At 40.4% G+C, this 16,388-nt stretch overlaps 1 protein-coding gene across 1 annotated transcript in view; it reads right to left on the minus strand.

Moving 5' to 3' along the window:
- The window catches only part of st18 (ST18 C2H2C-type zinc finger transcription factor), a 41,700-nt gene extending 25,519 nt beyond the window's left edge, over positions 1 to 16,181 (minus strand). Inside the window, exons 1-5 of the mRNA XM_061255956.1 lie at positions 16,081 to 16,181; positions 11,629 to 11,680; positions 10,590 to 10,620; positions 7,734 to 7,969; positions 2,782 to 3,507 (exon numbers count right to left, since the gene is read on the minus strand). Of these exons, the coding sequence (XP_061111940.1) occupies positions 2,782 to 3,507; positions 7,734 to 7,969; positions 10,590 to 10,620; positions 11,629 to 11,680 (1,045 nt within the window). The 5' untranslated portion in view covers positions 16,081 to 16,181. The remainder of the gene's footprint in view (positions 1 to 2,781; positions 3,508 to 7,733; positions 7,970 to 10,589; positions 10,621 to 11,628; positions 11,681 to 16,080) is intronic.
- Positions 16,182 to 16,388: the final 207 nt, after the last annotated feature.

Consider the following 16,388-nt stretch of genomic DNA (forward strand, 5'->3'; position numbering starts at 1 on the left):
CTGCCCCTACCTATGATTTTACCCAGCCTTAGCACTTTTAACCCAGCCCCAGTGCCTAGTGCCTGATTCGTTGTCACTTTTTACCATTCATTTAATATTAGTAATATAATAAGTTTAATTCAGTGAGCATCCCAGGTTAATGAGTTGTTGTGGGGCCAGTTCTTACTGGCTCAAGCAAATGCAAACCCACACAATGACAGCCTGTCAACCAAAATCCATGATATTTTCCCATGAGAATATTTTTCAATTATACTTTTTGGAAAATAGGGAAATACATTTCCTAAAACCCGTGGCACAGCTATAACTATGCAACAAATGTGATCTACTTGAATAAATGTGGAAGAGTTCTGCTTGAATTTGAATGTCATTTGAATTAAATACTGAAATTTGCGTATGAAGAGACATGGCTGATTTTGCCGAGTTACCTCAGCATGTCTCTACTTATACGATGCAAACATTTGGTGGTGAAATGATGGTTCAAGATACGTTACAGGTCAAATGTGCCACCAGGTCATGCCCTTAAAGTGTCCGCTGTGTGTTTCTTGGTTCCTAGGAAGGTATCTGACTGCATTATTTCACCACTGTTATATTAACAGAATTGCCATGGTTCCGAGTGACAAGAAACTGGGAGAAACTGGTTTATATTTAAGGGTAGCTATTCATGATCAAGTATGGAATAACATTGTCCAGAAAACAACATGTATTAGATCCAGCAAATTGAACATCATTACTTTTACTAGGGGTCTCGTGTACTGAAATACATAAAATACCAGGCCATCTCACTATCATGTGCTTTATCTCCTGAACCTCAGGTATTTTAGAAAATAAGTGCGATTAGCTTCCTCCTGATCTTAATCGTAGTCACAGGATGTTACTGAAAGGATCACAAACATAATATGAAAAATATATCAGCATTAAGAAAAACTTGATTGGGAAGAAATGAGTCGGTAAATCACTTTAACTGGAGATCATGAAAGCTCAAAATGTACCTTGCACAATAGCGCAGTGCAAATTGGTTAGCTTGATGTTGATTCCCACAAATCAAAAAAACACCATGCAGAGGTTTGCAGCCCCCCACAACAAAGTAAATGAAAAATAGCATGTCATATATCAGTGTCAGGAAAAACATCTACTACTCAACATCAGGGTCAGTCCTGTGAAGAAGGGAAAACTGTCATCCTCTCTTGAACAAAACCCAGTGTTCTTACAAAATGGCGTTTCTTCCAAGTGTAACCTACTTTTTAAATGAAAAACATATGCAATATTATACTAAGAATACTCGAGGAACATTTTGTATTTATATTTTGTAAAAATACAATAATTCTGGAGCTTGTCTCATTGTTGTTTAATGTTTTCTTTTACTGATCATGTTCATACCAGGAGTGTGGCACCAAGAGAACACAGCGACTAATATATTCATTTGAACCTGCCTTTGATAAACCTGGATAACTTGAATACTGATCACCTTGCTAACTACAAAAGTTGCACAACATATAATTTATTTGAATGATTATGCAATAATTATGCAATATACCATACAAATCCCTAGTGTAATCCCATAAATAATAATTATTGTTTAATTTGTTTGTTTTTTATTGATCATTTTTATTGCATACCAATAAAAGACATTCTGAAGATGCAACAATCTTAAAGATATATTTTTTTAGGCCTTTTTCAGCTTTATGGGACAGTATATAGTATAGAGAGACAGGAAGAATGGGAGCGAGAGAGAGGGGAAGACATGTGACAAACGTCGGACGGTCGGATTCGAACCGCCGACGTCACGGCTCGCAATGAGCATGCGGTCAGTGCTCTACAGGCTGCGCCACCGAGACACTCCAGATGCAACAATCTTTTTCCAAGGTGTAGAATGCTGTTCTATAAAGAAGTTGAGAAACTACAGTGAATATTTAATTGATTTTACCATACTAGAAATGTATTCTTAGCACAAAAAGGCCCACATGACCCACACAATGTGGTTATTGCTTAGTTGTTTTCGTGATATAATTATATTTGCAATGATTAATTAAATAATCATTACGGCATCACTGTCACTTTACTAAAATAGAAACAGCCAGTTTTACTGGCATAAGCATTTATAGTATGTATGCTTAAACTAAGTAGTTGAAGTCAGTGTGCTTCTAAATTAGTAGTATCATGTAGCTGTTGGGGTAAAACAAATTTAGCACATATTAGTATGTCCCTACACTATGCACCATAGTGCCACCTTTTTGGCACATAACAGTATTGGGGAAATTAATGAAACAGTAAATGCATCTATGGAAATGCTGTTTAGGAAATTCTAAAGCCTAGAATGAGGGAATTGGTTGCTTGAACTCGAAATGCTATGGATAGCACGGATACAGATACTGCAACATAATGGATGATTTAAGGCATTGTTTAATATTTAAGAAATTGTATTACTTCATTCTGCTTGCTGTTCTGCAAGTATATTACATAACATGATCAAAACATGGAAGTATTGGAAGTATATACAGTATATATTTCAACCATAAACCATAAATCTGTACCAGAATTTGCTTTGATAAATGTTTTAATGTAGCAGCTGTACATATTCAATTGAACGATGTACAGTTCTCTGTAATGTTCTGCTTATTTAACCTCCTTCACTTTTTAAAGTCTTCCCACACCATCTACGCTGAATGCAGAACATAAACCTGCTGTTACCATGTCTAGACTAGTCAGCTCCAATTATGTAATTATGTGTGAGCCTTGTTCGGTTGCCTCTGTACCGCGGTAGAAGAGTGCGGGGTGAAGTACCTTTGCATCCGTTATAGCCGCTCCGGACCTCCATGTCCTGCAGCCTCTGGTGCTGCCTCCTCTCGTTGCTCATCTGCTCCAGGAGGAAGCGGTCCATCTCCTTGTAGGCGTGATGGAGGACCTGCCTCTGCTCCGACTGCAGCACCATGGCCTGCTCCAGGAGGCTGAGGTTCATCCGGGCCTTGTCCATGTCGGGCTGCCGGTCGCAGAGCGCCCCGGCCCAGGCCTCGCGCCCCAGGGCCTCCCCCTCCTCCTCGCTGTGGCCGGAGTCCCTCCTGTAGCGCAGCTCCTCAGCCTGGAAGGCGCGAGCCCGGCTCAGGAAGCCCTCGGGGCCCGTGTCCGGCTCGTCCCCGTCGCAGGGGCCCCCGGCCGGCCTCCACCCGCACACCTCCACGCCGGCGCCGGGGGGGCTGACGCAGACGCCGTTAGCGAGGGCCGTGTCGTCCCAGGGGCCCTTCCTGCCCTCGCTGCCGGGCTCCCTGTGCCGGGGCGAGCGGTAAGACACGCCCGGCAGCCGCACCGCCGCCTGGCCGTCGTCCCCCTGCTCCCTGGCACCCTCCCCCCCCTCCCCCCCCCGCCCGTCTGCCGGGGCGCTGCAAACGTCTGCCTCGTCAGCAGGGTGCTCCTCACCCACGTCCCTGTGCCATTCTAGGACATCGTGGCTCTCCGATAGCGCCTCGTGGTAGTCACTGGAGATGGCCTCACCCGGCTTATTCAAGCTTCCTTCTAAAATCCGAGAGCAAGAGACAAGAATACACAGGAAGATGTGGTTATCATAAAAATAAAGCTGGCAAAAAAATGTGAGTCTATTCATTGTTCTGGTATTGGCTGTTTAAATTGGAATATAAATATGTGCATTTTATAACCGTTATTTTCTAATTGTTCTACTTAATATAATATATGGCAATATAGTTTTTATTTTGTATGATTAATTATAGCAGAAGCACATTTTTAGCTTTCATTTCACAGACTGCAACTCTGCTAAAAGTGACATCACTGAGACTGGTCTTCCTGGTTATTCGACGTTTGCATGTTAGAAACCATAATGCAACTTGATTTTCCAATACCATCTAATAGTACACGAAACCTAGAAATGAAATACCAGATTGTTGTGTTCTTCTGTGACTTCAATCAGTCTTTACAAGTTGATAGGGATTTGGATTCTCCAGATTATTATGGGATAAGCACTGCTTATGACTGCGAACATGAGTTTTAAAGTAGTTCCTCAGCATTGGCTCAGCTGTTGAAGGAATGAAACAGCTATTATGCTGTACTTACTTTTGAGAAACTCATTTAAGAAACACTATTCAGACTAGAATATTGAATGCAAGAACAACAGATTTTCTAGGAAGACATGGAAAATCTTGGAAGTAATAGATAAAGGTTCCAGGAAAGCATGTTGACATTTGCTTTACAGAGGCTTTAGATAAGGATCTTCTTGTAAAGAATGCTGAAATGCACAGTGTTTCCCTCCATTGTTTGATTAAGTGAAAGCTATTTTTAGAAAAGCAATGCAGTATTTCACACGGATTACACAATAAAAAATATTTTGTTTTCATTAAAATAGAAGTTATTTTATTTATAATTTGTGTGAAATCCTGCCGAAATAATCGCCTTTCTAAAAATAGCTTTCATTTTACAATAGAAATCTAAATACAATAAAATGATGTGCATTTTTTTCAAATACGTACATAGGGTGTTCTTTGAAATATTTTCACATCAAAGAGAAGGCCCAGAATGCAGTTTGGCCAAAGATCCATAAGCAAATATTCTAATACGTGATTGGTCTGTCTTATGTCAGCTGATGTCCATCACTAAGGGCCCAAATAACAGAACCATCTCAAATCTGGCATCAATTAGAAATATACAGTATGCACATGCCATGCAAAAATCCATGTTTCCACCATGAAACCAATGCTCACAGAATATCCAAGGCTTGATTTCAAAAGTCACAAAGTAAACAATTAATATTTTTTAAATAATTTTCAGAGAGGAGTGAAGAAAAATTGACCATAGATAACTGTAAGCACACATAGCTAATTTGCTGAAACATAATTCTGTATGACTCATAATAATAATAATAATAATCATAATTTAGAAATATTTCAGTCCTGTGTTCTTACAATGGAATCCCTAGTTTTGTTAAGTAATTTAAACAGATTGCATTTTGACTTAATAAATTATGTGCCCTGAAGCCCTTCTTGCATAATGATGCTATTCTTTTTTAAATGGGAATGTTAGACGGGTAACCACAATAACCTACTCAGACCTACCTTTTGAATGATGCTATAATTATATGGGTTAAAAAGTTGAACATATCATACAATTAGGCATAACAAGCAGACTGGCGTTTGCCGTAACCTTTGCAGTGCTTATTTTAGATTAATAATAAATCAGTATAAAAGATAGTCATTCGGGATTCATCCTCACAAAACCAGTTTAAACATCTATTTAAAATGTGACATAGCCTTGATTATGTCGAGTCATGTGCAATAACCAAGACTGGTAATCTATCATCTGGTTTGATTCAAGAAAACCCCTTTTCACCCCTCATTAACTTGCAGGTAAAACCATTAGGGGTTTTTAGTCAAATATTTAATAAGTGTGCGATAGATCTGTGCTCTTAAGTGCCTTTGACTCACACAGGGAGTCAAACATAACCCAAAATAAGACCATTAGTGTAGAGATATGATATATTGATTATCTATTTAGGAATCACTGGGGACTGAGCTTTCAGTAGAGAGGTGGCCTGTAGAGGCTGCCATCGAGGGGCATTAGCAGGCAGACGCTGGTCTCTGGAGCACATGGGACTAAACTTAATCCTAAAACAGCAGTGCTAAGTGCTGAGTGGACGGCCCTGCCGACTTATATTTCAGAACATCGAGCAACACATGACAGCATTCTGCATTATATAAACAACGCACTAATATGTAATTGATGCCTACTGTACAGTACACATATCAACAAAGTGGAACCAAAAGGCAGATTAAATAATCTGTCTAATAATTCTGAAAAAGATAGTGTCGTCACAAACAAGTTTCCTAATGGGGGACGACAGCAGACCAAACGTTATTTTCTGAAAGGAAAAAAGAGAGCTTGTCCCTTTAAGTTAGACGGAGCATTGTTGGTGTTTGATTTGATGTCATTTGTTAGCTCAGTTCATTTTGGAGTGTGTGTCTTCTTCTGGAAAAAAATAGAAATACTGTCTCTAATTACAATGAAGGCCCTGCACCATCCAGACCAAACTGGATTTGCGAGGTGTGCACCGGACTGATAATCTCTCTGAGGCTGGAGACATTTAAATCTAAATAGATGCCGTAAAAAATTCTGCACGTCCATCCAACAAATAGATTAAAAGTTAGTCAGTTATGCTTAGTTACAATTAGCAGAACAGGCAATGAGTGCTTGTTTTTCATCCAGATGGATGCGCAGCCCTTACAAAAGAGAGAGAGAGAGAGAGAGGGGGAGAGAGAGAGAGAGGAGTGAGGAGGGAGAGAGAGAGAGAGAGAGAGAGAGAGGGAAAGGCAGAGAAAAAAACTTGGATCCTACTGTGGTTTCTGTATTGGAACAGGTGATGGGTTTGTACTCCAGAATAGCCATTACCGGAGCTCTGCAGCAGAGCAGAAGCTTGGCTCCAACCAACTGCAGTACAGCATGACCAAATGGGAGCCCCCACCTCCCCTTCGCTGTTATGAAATGCAGATATTCACAGCATCCCACAGGCACCGATTCTTATGGCTTTTTCTCTGCCGTGGCTGTCATTTCATTTCCATACACAGACGTCCCTTTTAAAGCGCGCCGTGATGTCGACAAGACCCTTTGTCGGTTAGTTAATGCCGGTCCAAAAGGAGTCTCTTTACATATTAGCAGGGGCTCGGGGAGGGAAGTGTAGTACAAATGAAGTTTTCAGAATAACGCAGATGAGGGAGTGCAAAAAGGGTTATGATAATTGTAATGTAATATGAACTCAGGAAACAAATAAATTCCATTTCCAATGAATCTGCTCAATTCATTGCGCTATTCTCTTGGTCCATTTAACTACCCACATGTGTACAATAATGAGCTGTAGACATTATGCCTAATTATGCATATTTGGACTGTGTTAGAGGGCCTAACAAAAGCTTTCGAAAGCAACAATTACGTCTGTTGCTTAGTTACATAGTTAAAAATATACCAAATAAGTGCAGATTATAGGGGAGGAAAATGCACATGTAAACCATGTGTATTGTTGCCAAAATGTTCGTAATTCTGTTCATTAGAAGATCGCACTGTTTTGTCTCTAGAAAGGACAGTGCTTTTAAATAAAATATTAATTGGCCTTCATCAAGGCATTTTTCGCTACTGCTGCCAAAATGTTTTTGGTGGATGGGTTCGCAAACACTTTCCTTTGACAAAAGACCATAGTTAAGATACAATATTTACGTATCAGTCATCCCGCGGGGAACAGCATTTACAGCGTTGAGTGAAAATGCTCCATTGTTTAGGGGGAAAAACAGACGAGTGCTTTACGCCGCGCGTTGGACTTGCGCTTTGATCAACGCCACTCGCACGGCCAAATTTCAGCTTTTTCGAGTGCGCCGCAAAAACGTTCGCGAGCGCCCAGTTTTCAAGGTAGCAAAAGTACGCGACCAAAACTTGTCACTTTGCAGAGGATAAAATCAAACCGAAACCCATTCAGCCGATTGAGGAAAAAGCACAAAAGAGCCCCATTGTAATTAGTGTTGTGGCCGATAAGCTGTCAAAACTCCAACACGCGGACGTGAGGTACAACCAAAGAGGCCCAGGCAGCGTAGTGTTTCACTTTCAGTAAACAATCACAGTAGAATTAACGGAAAGGGGGGGTGGGGGGTAGGGGGGGGTGGGGTGGGTTTGGTGAACGCAACAGATGGTATTTTAAAATTCAGCGTCAATTGTTCATCAAAACAGACAAAAACAACGGGACATCTGTCTACCTGCTGGAGTGTGTGCGCTCCTGGGCTCCTCTTTGTCCTGCGCCGGTGCCAGGTCCTCGCTCCACTCACGCGCCTCCTCGCGCTCCTCCTCGCGCTCCTCCTCGCTGGGGCTGTAGTGCCGTGGCTTCATCAGCAGGGACTTCCTCTTGTTGACGGGGGCCCCGTTCGGTCCGTCCCCCGCGCTCCTCTTCCTCCCCGTCGCCACGGCCACCACCGCCGTCGCTGACCCGTAAGCGCTTTGGGACCAAGAAGGGGGGGGGGGGCATAGACAAAGAACGCGGGGGTCAGAGGGCCACCGGGCCCGCGTGTTCGACTGGGGCCTGTCCAACTGCATCCGCTGTGTGCCCACAGGTTCCTGGGCTTTTATTTTCCTTTTCCTCTTTTAAATATTATTTAACTAATTAGGCAAAAAATTATGGCAGAAGTCAAAAAGGCCACAAATGAAATGCACCGTGGAATTCACTAGTCAGCCACTCCTGCTATTTGGGCTGACTATATACAATAAATTGATTCATGACTAGCCGCAATTTGTCCAGTTTAATCCCACGTATTTATTCATTTATGATTTATGTGTGTGTGTGTGTTTTTTTCACACATCATTTGATTTGTCATTACTACTTTCATTACTACTACAGAAGTTTATTACTCTTGAATTAATCAAATTAAGCCCAAAAATGTAAACTTCCATCAGGCTAACATTGAACGATGTATAGAGAACATGTATTGTAAAAAAAAAATAAAAAAAATAAAAACAACATACTTATTCGGAGGGAACGGTTTCGCTGCACACAAACAAACAAAGCACAACACAACATCATCCGTGGGAACTCATCAAAGGATGTTGGGAATTGTCGGAAATTCAATCACTTCCCACTGCAGGTTCTCAAGGTTTTATGAACGGGAGATATCAGACAGTTTGTCTTTCCGAGAAGGAAATGTAGCTAATTTCTTGACAGGTGTCTGGTCGTCAGGCACGGCCTGCAGAGACTCCGCCAGGCTCCCATCTGCCCCAGAGCTGCATGAGTTTTACCAGCATGCGTGTCACTTCTGATGGCCGCTTTACATTACCCATCCTTTTTCCTTTTAGCCAGGGTCAAAACACTGAAGCGCTTGTCTACTGTAAGTGGTACACAGAAATGTAAATCAGTCAACCGCACTGATGTGTAATTGTTTCTGTGGAAGTTTGTTTTTCGAGTATTTAAATAATCAGATTGTGTGTCTCTCTCATTATCATTTCATATCATAACAGATGCCCCAGCCCATTACCGGGGTTATAGAGCTTGCCCCACCCTCCTCTTTTTTTGGGGGTGACGGTGCCAGAGCTCTAATGCGAAACTACCTTTTTATTTTAATGGGATATGACCACTTTTTTTTCTTCTGTAATTCCCTTTATAACTTCCCTTTTACAAAACACAACTTTTCCAGACGAGGTTTGCAGGTCTTTAACTGCAGAGCTCAAATCAGCGGCACGCATCAAAGAGCAAGAATGTGCTTGTGTTTCAAGATCCCTGGATGTACATTCTAATCAGACTCAAAGTAAACATCATTCCTCTTGTCTCCATACAGCACATCGGTCTTTTATGTCTGTGTTTCACTCTCGACTTGCTCATTACCAAAAACCTGTATATTGTGTGTATATGCATAGACACATGTACACTAAAACAGTATCTGTATCTTTCGACAGTATCCAGGATAGGATGAACCTCCCCGCCCCCACGCAACACTAAGTGGAGGGGTACTTTGAAAGTGCACTTCAGGGAGATGCTCTAAATGAGCACAATTGCTGAAATAATGAAAATATCCTCATCGCAGCCTGTACACATATCAATTTAGAACCAACTGCTCCACAAAGCAAAGAAGTCGGAGCGTCTCTGCCCAAAGAACTATTTACCTGGCTGTAATCCTACAAAAAACAGCAAAGCAGGTTATGTTGGCCAATCGAATCAACCTTTTTGTTTTCAATTATTCTGTGCCGAGGCAGCCATTGTTGTTTAATGGCACATGCAACTCTATCCGAGCATCTAATTACGTAGATGACGCAAGTGGTGACACAGGACAATATCACTGATAGGAAATGTGTCATGTCTGTGACATCAGACAGTAAGTTACATTGACAGTAAGCTACACTTTTTGAATATAACACATCAGTGTGATTTCATTGAAGGGCACCTTTGCATTCTCTAAGATATCACTATCAAGCAAACACAAACATACACACACATAACACTTTTTTACAATTCTGAATAGCATACTTTTCTCAAACATAGTCAATGCATATTGCATATGCCAATCCAGGTTTGCTTGTAGAATGAAACGAGTTATGCTATTTGATGAGCTACTTATTCTGAGTTTCATGATTTCATCAGTAACAGCAGGCATCATTGTTACCACAATACACAGTAGTAAAATTTACACTGGCATGGATAATATTTTGGACATACAAATGTATGTAGTGTGACATGAACAGAAAATATATTTCACATTTACTTTCTAATGGGTTTACTGTATAAAGACATGGTACAGACTGAGCCTGTCTGAGCTGTCAGTGGGGCAATAAAAGGCTAGTTCAACATTATTTCTGCGTTTTTCTTCTGAATGTATCTGTCCAAATGAGGGGAGAGGCCACTACTGTGCTGCAGTTCACAGATATTATATGGTTTTATAGAGAGGCGGAATATCCAGGTTCAGAAAGTAAACGCTCTCTCCAGCATTTTGTTCCATTACCTGGGTTGCCTAATTACAACTAATGGGTTCATGAGTGAAAGAAATGCAAGGCAGGACTTTTACTTTCTGACCAATGGACTTTCCACCTCTGGTCTAATGGCACTGGAGGAGAGGTCAGGGGCTCTCCCTTACCTGAGAGACTCTGCTATACAGTCAACTGGAACTGTCGAGAGAGAGAGAGCGAGAGAGAGAGCGAGAGAGAGAGAGAGAGAGAGAGAGAGAGAGAGACAGAGAGAGCGAGACAGAGAGAGAGAGAGAGGTGAGCTCCAAACATGTTATTAACAATATTAACCGCTTAGAAACTGTTATTCAATTATAAAAACACATACACACGCACACACACATATTAATAAACAAATATTCTGAAGCTCAAAAATGTATGCATATATGCGTTGAATGTAGCAAACAATATTAAGTACATTATCGGGCAATGTATCAATTAAACATGGGATATATGATGTTCCTTTCCAGACCAGCGCAGAAACACATTGAGGAAACCTGTTGTTTTTATCCGAGACGACAACGGCAACAGCGCCTTCTGCTCCCGCTCCTGCTCCGTCTCTGTGAGACGGCAGAATAATAAGCGGAACAGTTTGGGGTGTGGGGCTGGAACAGTTGTTGCCACTTCAGCCCGCCTCTTGGGTAGGTCTTTGTTCTTCTTAAACACTAGCTTAACTGGCTTGATCTGTTCCCTGCTCGGCGTAACGCGCTGCTCCGACAGCACGCTTTCCAAATGCTATTCAAATTTATTTCACTGGGGGAGCACGCCGAGATGTAAAAATCTCATTCACAACTTCATCCTGTTTTCATGCAGTGAACCCGCCTTGGCTGCCGTGAATTTTCGGCGATAGAGTAATGGCCACGCTGGTCAATATGAGAGGAGCTAAGAGCCTCCGAAACGCTTGCATAATGACGGCCACCGGCTGGCTATTTCAATCAAACCCCACAATATAAATGCACTTCTTGACTAATTTGAGCTAATACTCCAGTTTAACAAATTCCCCTGAGCTTAATGCATTGCCTGAGCCCTTCAACTTTGTAAGATAATAAATAAAAAAGAACACGCCGGTTCTCCAGTTGAATTGGTACTCCAGGTTCTGAGTGCCGTGTGGTGAGCACCAGGGTTCATCTGCAGTGTGTTTCTACTGTAATGCACGTTCCTGATACTCACCCTTACTGGTCTTGCATGCTTGGACCCTGCTCTCCTCACCTTCTGATTCCATCTGCAAAGGCAGCACACACGAGATCACACATAAATCAGTCCTGAAAAACACAATCCCATGATGCATGCAGAAATATGCATCACCGAGGACACTGCATTTATTCTAATCTATTGAAAGCTGATGTCAATAATCCTCTGCAGCGTAGCCCTCTGTCCATCACATGTAACGATAATGACAATTAGGTGTGTTTATGTTTAATGTTTGACCCCGCAGTGACCTTATTATTGTTCTCATTCCTATTTTGGTTTTTTAGAATGCAGACAGTGATTATAAATAAAATAATTTTGTATTCCGAAATCATTTTAAATATGAGGCTATCACAAAAGCGAGAGTGTAACTCAGACTGATTTAAAACAAGCAAGTTAGCAGTTGGCGCCCAAATCTAATTAGTGCATGGTAACTGTAGAGGCATTTGAATTTATTTCACATTATAGTTTTGAAAAAAGATAAATTGCTACTCAGTTCAAGTGCATAAAGACTCGATTGCATTTATAACCTAATAATATAATGATAGAAATCAGGAGCTCATTAAAACATAAAACATATTATGCTAATATGCATACAGGGCTAATATTTCCTGGTTCTTTCTGGAGAAACAAGGGGTGGTGCAGCCACACAAAGCTATTAGGATCAGAATGACAACCTCTGCAGAGGTTTTTTCAGTGCACATGATGAAGTCCTGCACCCATGCTCAAATACACACAGAACGCCAACAACGACCCCCTTCCCCCACCTGTCTGACTGCAAAACCCGTGGACCCAACGACTAGCAGGAGTAAACTTTCACTTTTTGGGGTGGAGTAAATGTAATAATGCAAAATGATGCCATTAAAGTGGTTGAAGGTACACAGTATATGTTTAGACAAAAATAGTTGTTAAAACCCATCCACTCTCCCCACTGCACTGCTTGTGGGTCCCAAATAAAACCTATTAAATATAATTATTGTGGGCTGATGGCTGCACATAGTGGTCACGGGGCTACAGAACCCGGTGAGTCACAGAATACGCTGTTACTTCCCTGGTAATGGGAAACATGACTCCTCTCTCTGGTTTGCTGTTGTGATTGAAGGCACTGACCTGTCATACATTTATAATGGGGGAGCAGGTGTGGCAGTGATGGACCTTAATTTCCCTTAATAAACCTTTTATGTGCCACACTCTTACTGCCACGCCGGGCTCTCGCAGGTCCTGCTCATAATAGGTTCATTACTTTTGATTACCAGAGCCTATTGAGACAAACAACTCCCAAACACTATAGATTACATTCTGTAAAACTAATGCACCCGATTAGTTCATTACACTCTTCCACATCGCACAACAACCAGCATATTTAACAATAGCCCTTGAACGATAAAACTATTAAAAGTGTTGGGCTTGGTTTTTTTTGGGTTTTTTTTCACATAATAATTCAGTTCCATTTAATTTATCTACACAGAAATGAGTATGTACATTGTCTTAGTCTGCAGGCAAGGATAGAAAAAACAATGTGTGTGCACAGAGAAACATGCAACACGCACACATACACCCATGTACAATAATTAAACGATTTTATTCCCTGTAAATAAAGATCCTCTAAATGAAATCGATTAATTAAATGTAATTTCATTAATTCATACAACATGACATTTACATATATTACACATACAACTGCTTGGTGTGGAAATGTATGACAGGCAAGCTGTCTGTTACATAATTCTATAATTTAACTATTTTTTAACCCATTTGAGAATTTGGTTACTTCACTGTGAGCATTAACATTTGTAATGATTGAATTCTGTGCCCTGCATTGTCCATCTCTGGAAGGATGGAAATGATACGTATCTAAAAACAGATACGTTCATACTCTTCACATGATAGGCCCAGGGGGATTTGTGTAAGTAATTAGGTAGGCCTGTGTCCATCATTTCTGGACAGTGAAATATTTGTTTATGCAGTTTGATGAACACAGGGAGACAACTATGGAAATAGAAAGATATGACTAGAACAAAATACACCAAACTGGGGAACAGCCTTCATTTATGACTCAAGTGGCAACTGATTTAAGATGAAGATGTATTCCTGCATATCTCACTACTGTAGAGTATACTGGTCTGAAGAGCTAGAGAAAAACAATGGAAGAAATGGATGATGTTAGATTGGTGTAGTGTGAATGCTGTCGTTTTCACAAGCTTCAGAAAAATAGTTGAGCTCACATAGCATTTTGAAAAGGCCAGGTAATGAAATGAACATGGTTAGCTATTTTCCTATGATGCACATACAAAAACAGAAACTGGTCATGTATCTGTATTTTATTCTGTGTTATGATTTAGTCAGTGTTTAGTTGTGTCTGAAATATTTCTTCTTAAAAAAAAGAAGAAATTTTAGCAACAGTAGATACATAAATAATGCAAATGCTAGTGCAGCTACACTATGTGCAAATTACTGTTCGTAGAGAAAGCAGCCAATCAACATTGACTTAAAAAAGATTTAGATATCCGACTACAGTAGAAATACAGTCAAAATGTACACAGTACACTAACTACCACAAGACAATCTGTTGTGATATTGTGGCATATAAAGATGAATTAACCCAGTAGTTTCTGACATTAAGCTGATGAGAATATGTTTTGTCCATAAAAGGCCCAAATAGATTCAGACCAACAATAAAATTGGTGAACAACTTCCATTAAAGGTGATAGATAATTTAGTGTTTATTTATCATTGGAAGACATGGCTCTTTCTTATGTATCCCTGGGATAGAAACGTAATGCTACCTTAAGCTATAGTACCCAGCTGAGCTCTCATGCACTTTCAATGACAACAAATATAAAGCCAATCACAGGCCTTTGACACACAAACAAAATAATCTTCCAGTTGGTTGAAGTTAGTCAATGAGCAGCTCAGCAGTTCCTTTCAGTCAGTCCCCTGACTGCCAAGCAGCAGTAAAGCACAGTTGCTGGAAGTTAGTGGAAAAGCTATAATCGTGTTGTTGCCTTAGACATCAAAAGAGTGTATGTATCAAAGTTTGTATGAATCTAAATGTTTGGTATAGACCAAAGATATGGAAAGGAGAGATTTTGCGTGGTCTGGGCTCCTGTTGGAAAGCCGAATCGCTCGTAAGAGAGAGGAATGTCTCCTTGGTGACAGAGGAAAGTTTCTGGTTCTTGTAGTTCTTTTGGGTATTTGAGGCCCCATTCACTTAATGAATAATTTATAACTGGACTTTTAACTAAATTGATACAATCAACTTTTTCACTAATGAGATCTGGTTTCCAATCTGTAAGTAGTACAAGAAGAAATCTTCAAATAAATCCTATTCACGTTTTACTATGTGGTTTACTATGTGTGGATGAATTGATAAGAACAGCATTGTAAGTGCTGTTGCTAGGAAGGTCTTATGACTATGGCTGTTATGAAATACATATTGGAAAAACATACACCCATCTGCTCAACCATAACACTTGAGCTGACCTTTCAGGTGACCCATTTTCTAGTTATTAACAGCTAAAGGTTTGGAGAGATGGTACCCACAAATCTACCACTCAGTAAGACCAGGCTCATTGCAGAGGAACATTTAGCCAGTGCTAATGGGCTCATGTAGTGGTTGAAACAACTGACAATTTGATTTGTACACAGGAGCATGTACAGTGTTAAATTAACTTCTGTGGTGTACATATGGTTCCTACTGGACTCTATATAAACTCTGTTTGAGTTGAATTAACACAGGATACCTAACTGTGTACACAACATACTGTAGTATATGCAATGCACATGTTCTGGCAAACGATGAATAGTTGACCTTTGTAATTGTATAATTATATATCACATCATCACATTTCACATTTCAGAGTAGGACACATTACAGAGTTGCACATTAATATATAATGTAATATTTTATAATTAGTTTTTAAAGGATTAGCACTCAACATAATAGAATATTGGTCTGTAGTGGGAGTAACTGGGACTGCAGGCTTTAAGTTTAACATTTGACCATATAACTAGAAAAATCTGCACACTTACAGCTCAGCTGTGATATGTGACTGGATGCAATATACAATCAGGACAATGAAATAATTCAACATTATACTTTTACAGTATATCAATATAAGGACATACAGGGTGCTGATGTCAAAAAGTTACAACACTGACAACTGAATTCACCTAAGGATAACCTAAGAATTTAAGGCATTAGCCTTAAATTCTTCAAAAAAAACATTTGTTGCCTATAGTAGCAATAGCAGAACTCACCAAACATATGGTTGTATTAGTGAGTCAATGTTAAGACAAACACTGTTTAACTGGAAGTGTGTGTGGAAACACATTATTGCTTCAATACTGTACACTAAATCCGTTCATGTCTAATACCAAAGCCACAACCATGACCAAGTTCTAAAAACACAACAAACTAAAGAAAAAAGTTACCTTCTCTTGATGTACACACGGTAATACACAAGATGCTTCACACAGGCCGCACTGGTCGATGTACGCGCAACTCTTTACTCGCTTCAGAAGGTGAGTGTGAATTTCATTCTCTGGAGAAAGAAAAGATGAAAAAAACCTTTCAAAATAACAGAATACATCACATATGAATGTACACAGATTCCGTTCACAGCTGCTCGGGCCTGTGAATTGATGAAGCCTGCATGCGGTCAGGTGAAACGGAGCCCTGCCTGTTTCATATGGATGCGCGCGTCGTTTCCGGAAACGTGATCGTCCCCTGACAGCTGCGT

This window comes from Conger conger, chromosome 9, assembly GCF_963514075.1.
Source record: "Conger conger chromosome 9, fConCon1.1, whole genome shotgun sequence".
NCBI lineage: Eukaryota > Metazoa > Chordata > Actinopteri > Anguilliformes > Congridae > Conger > Conger conger.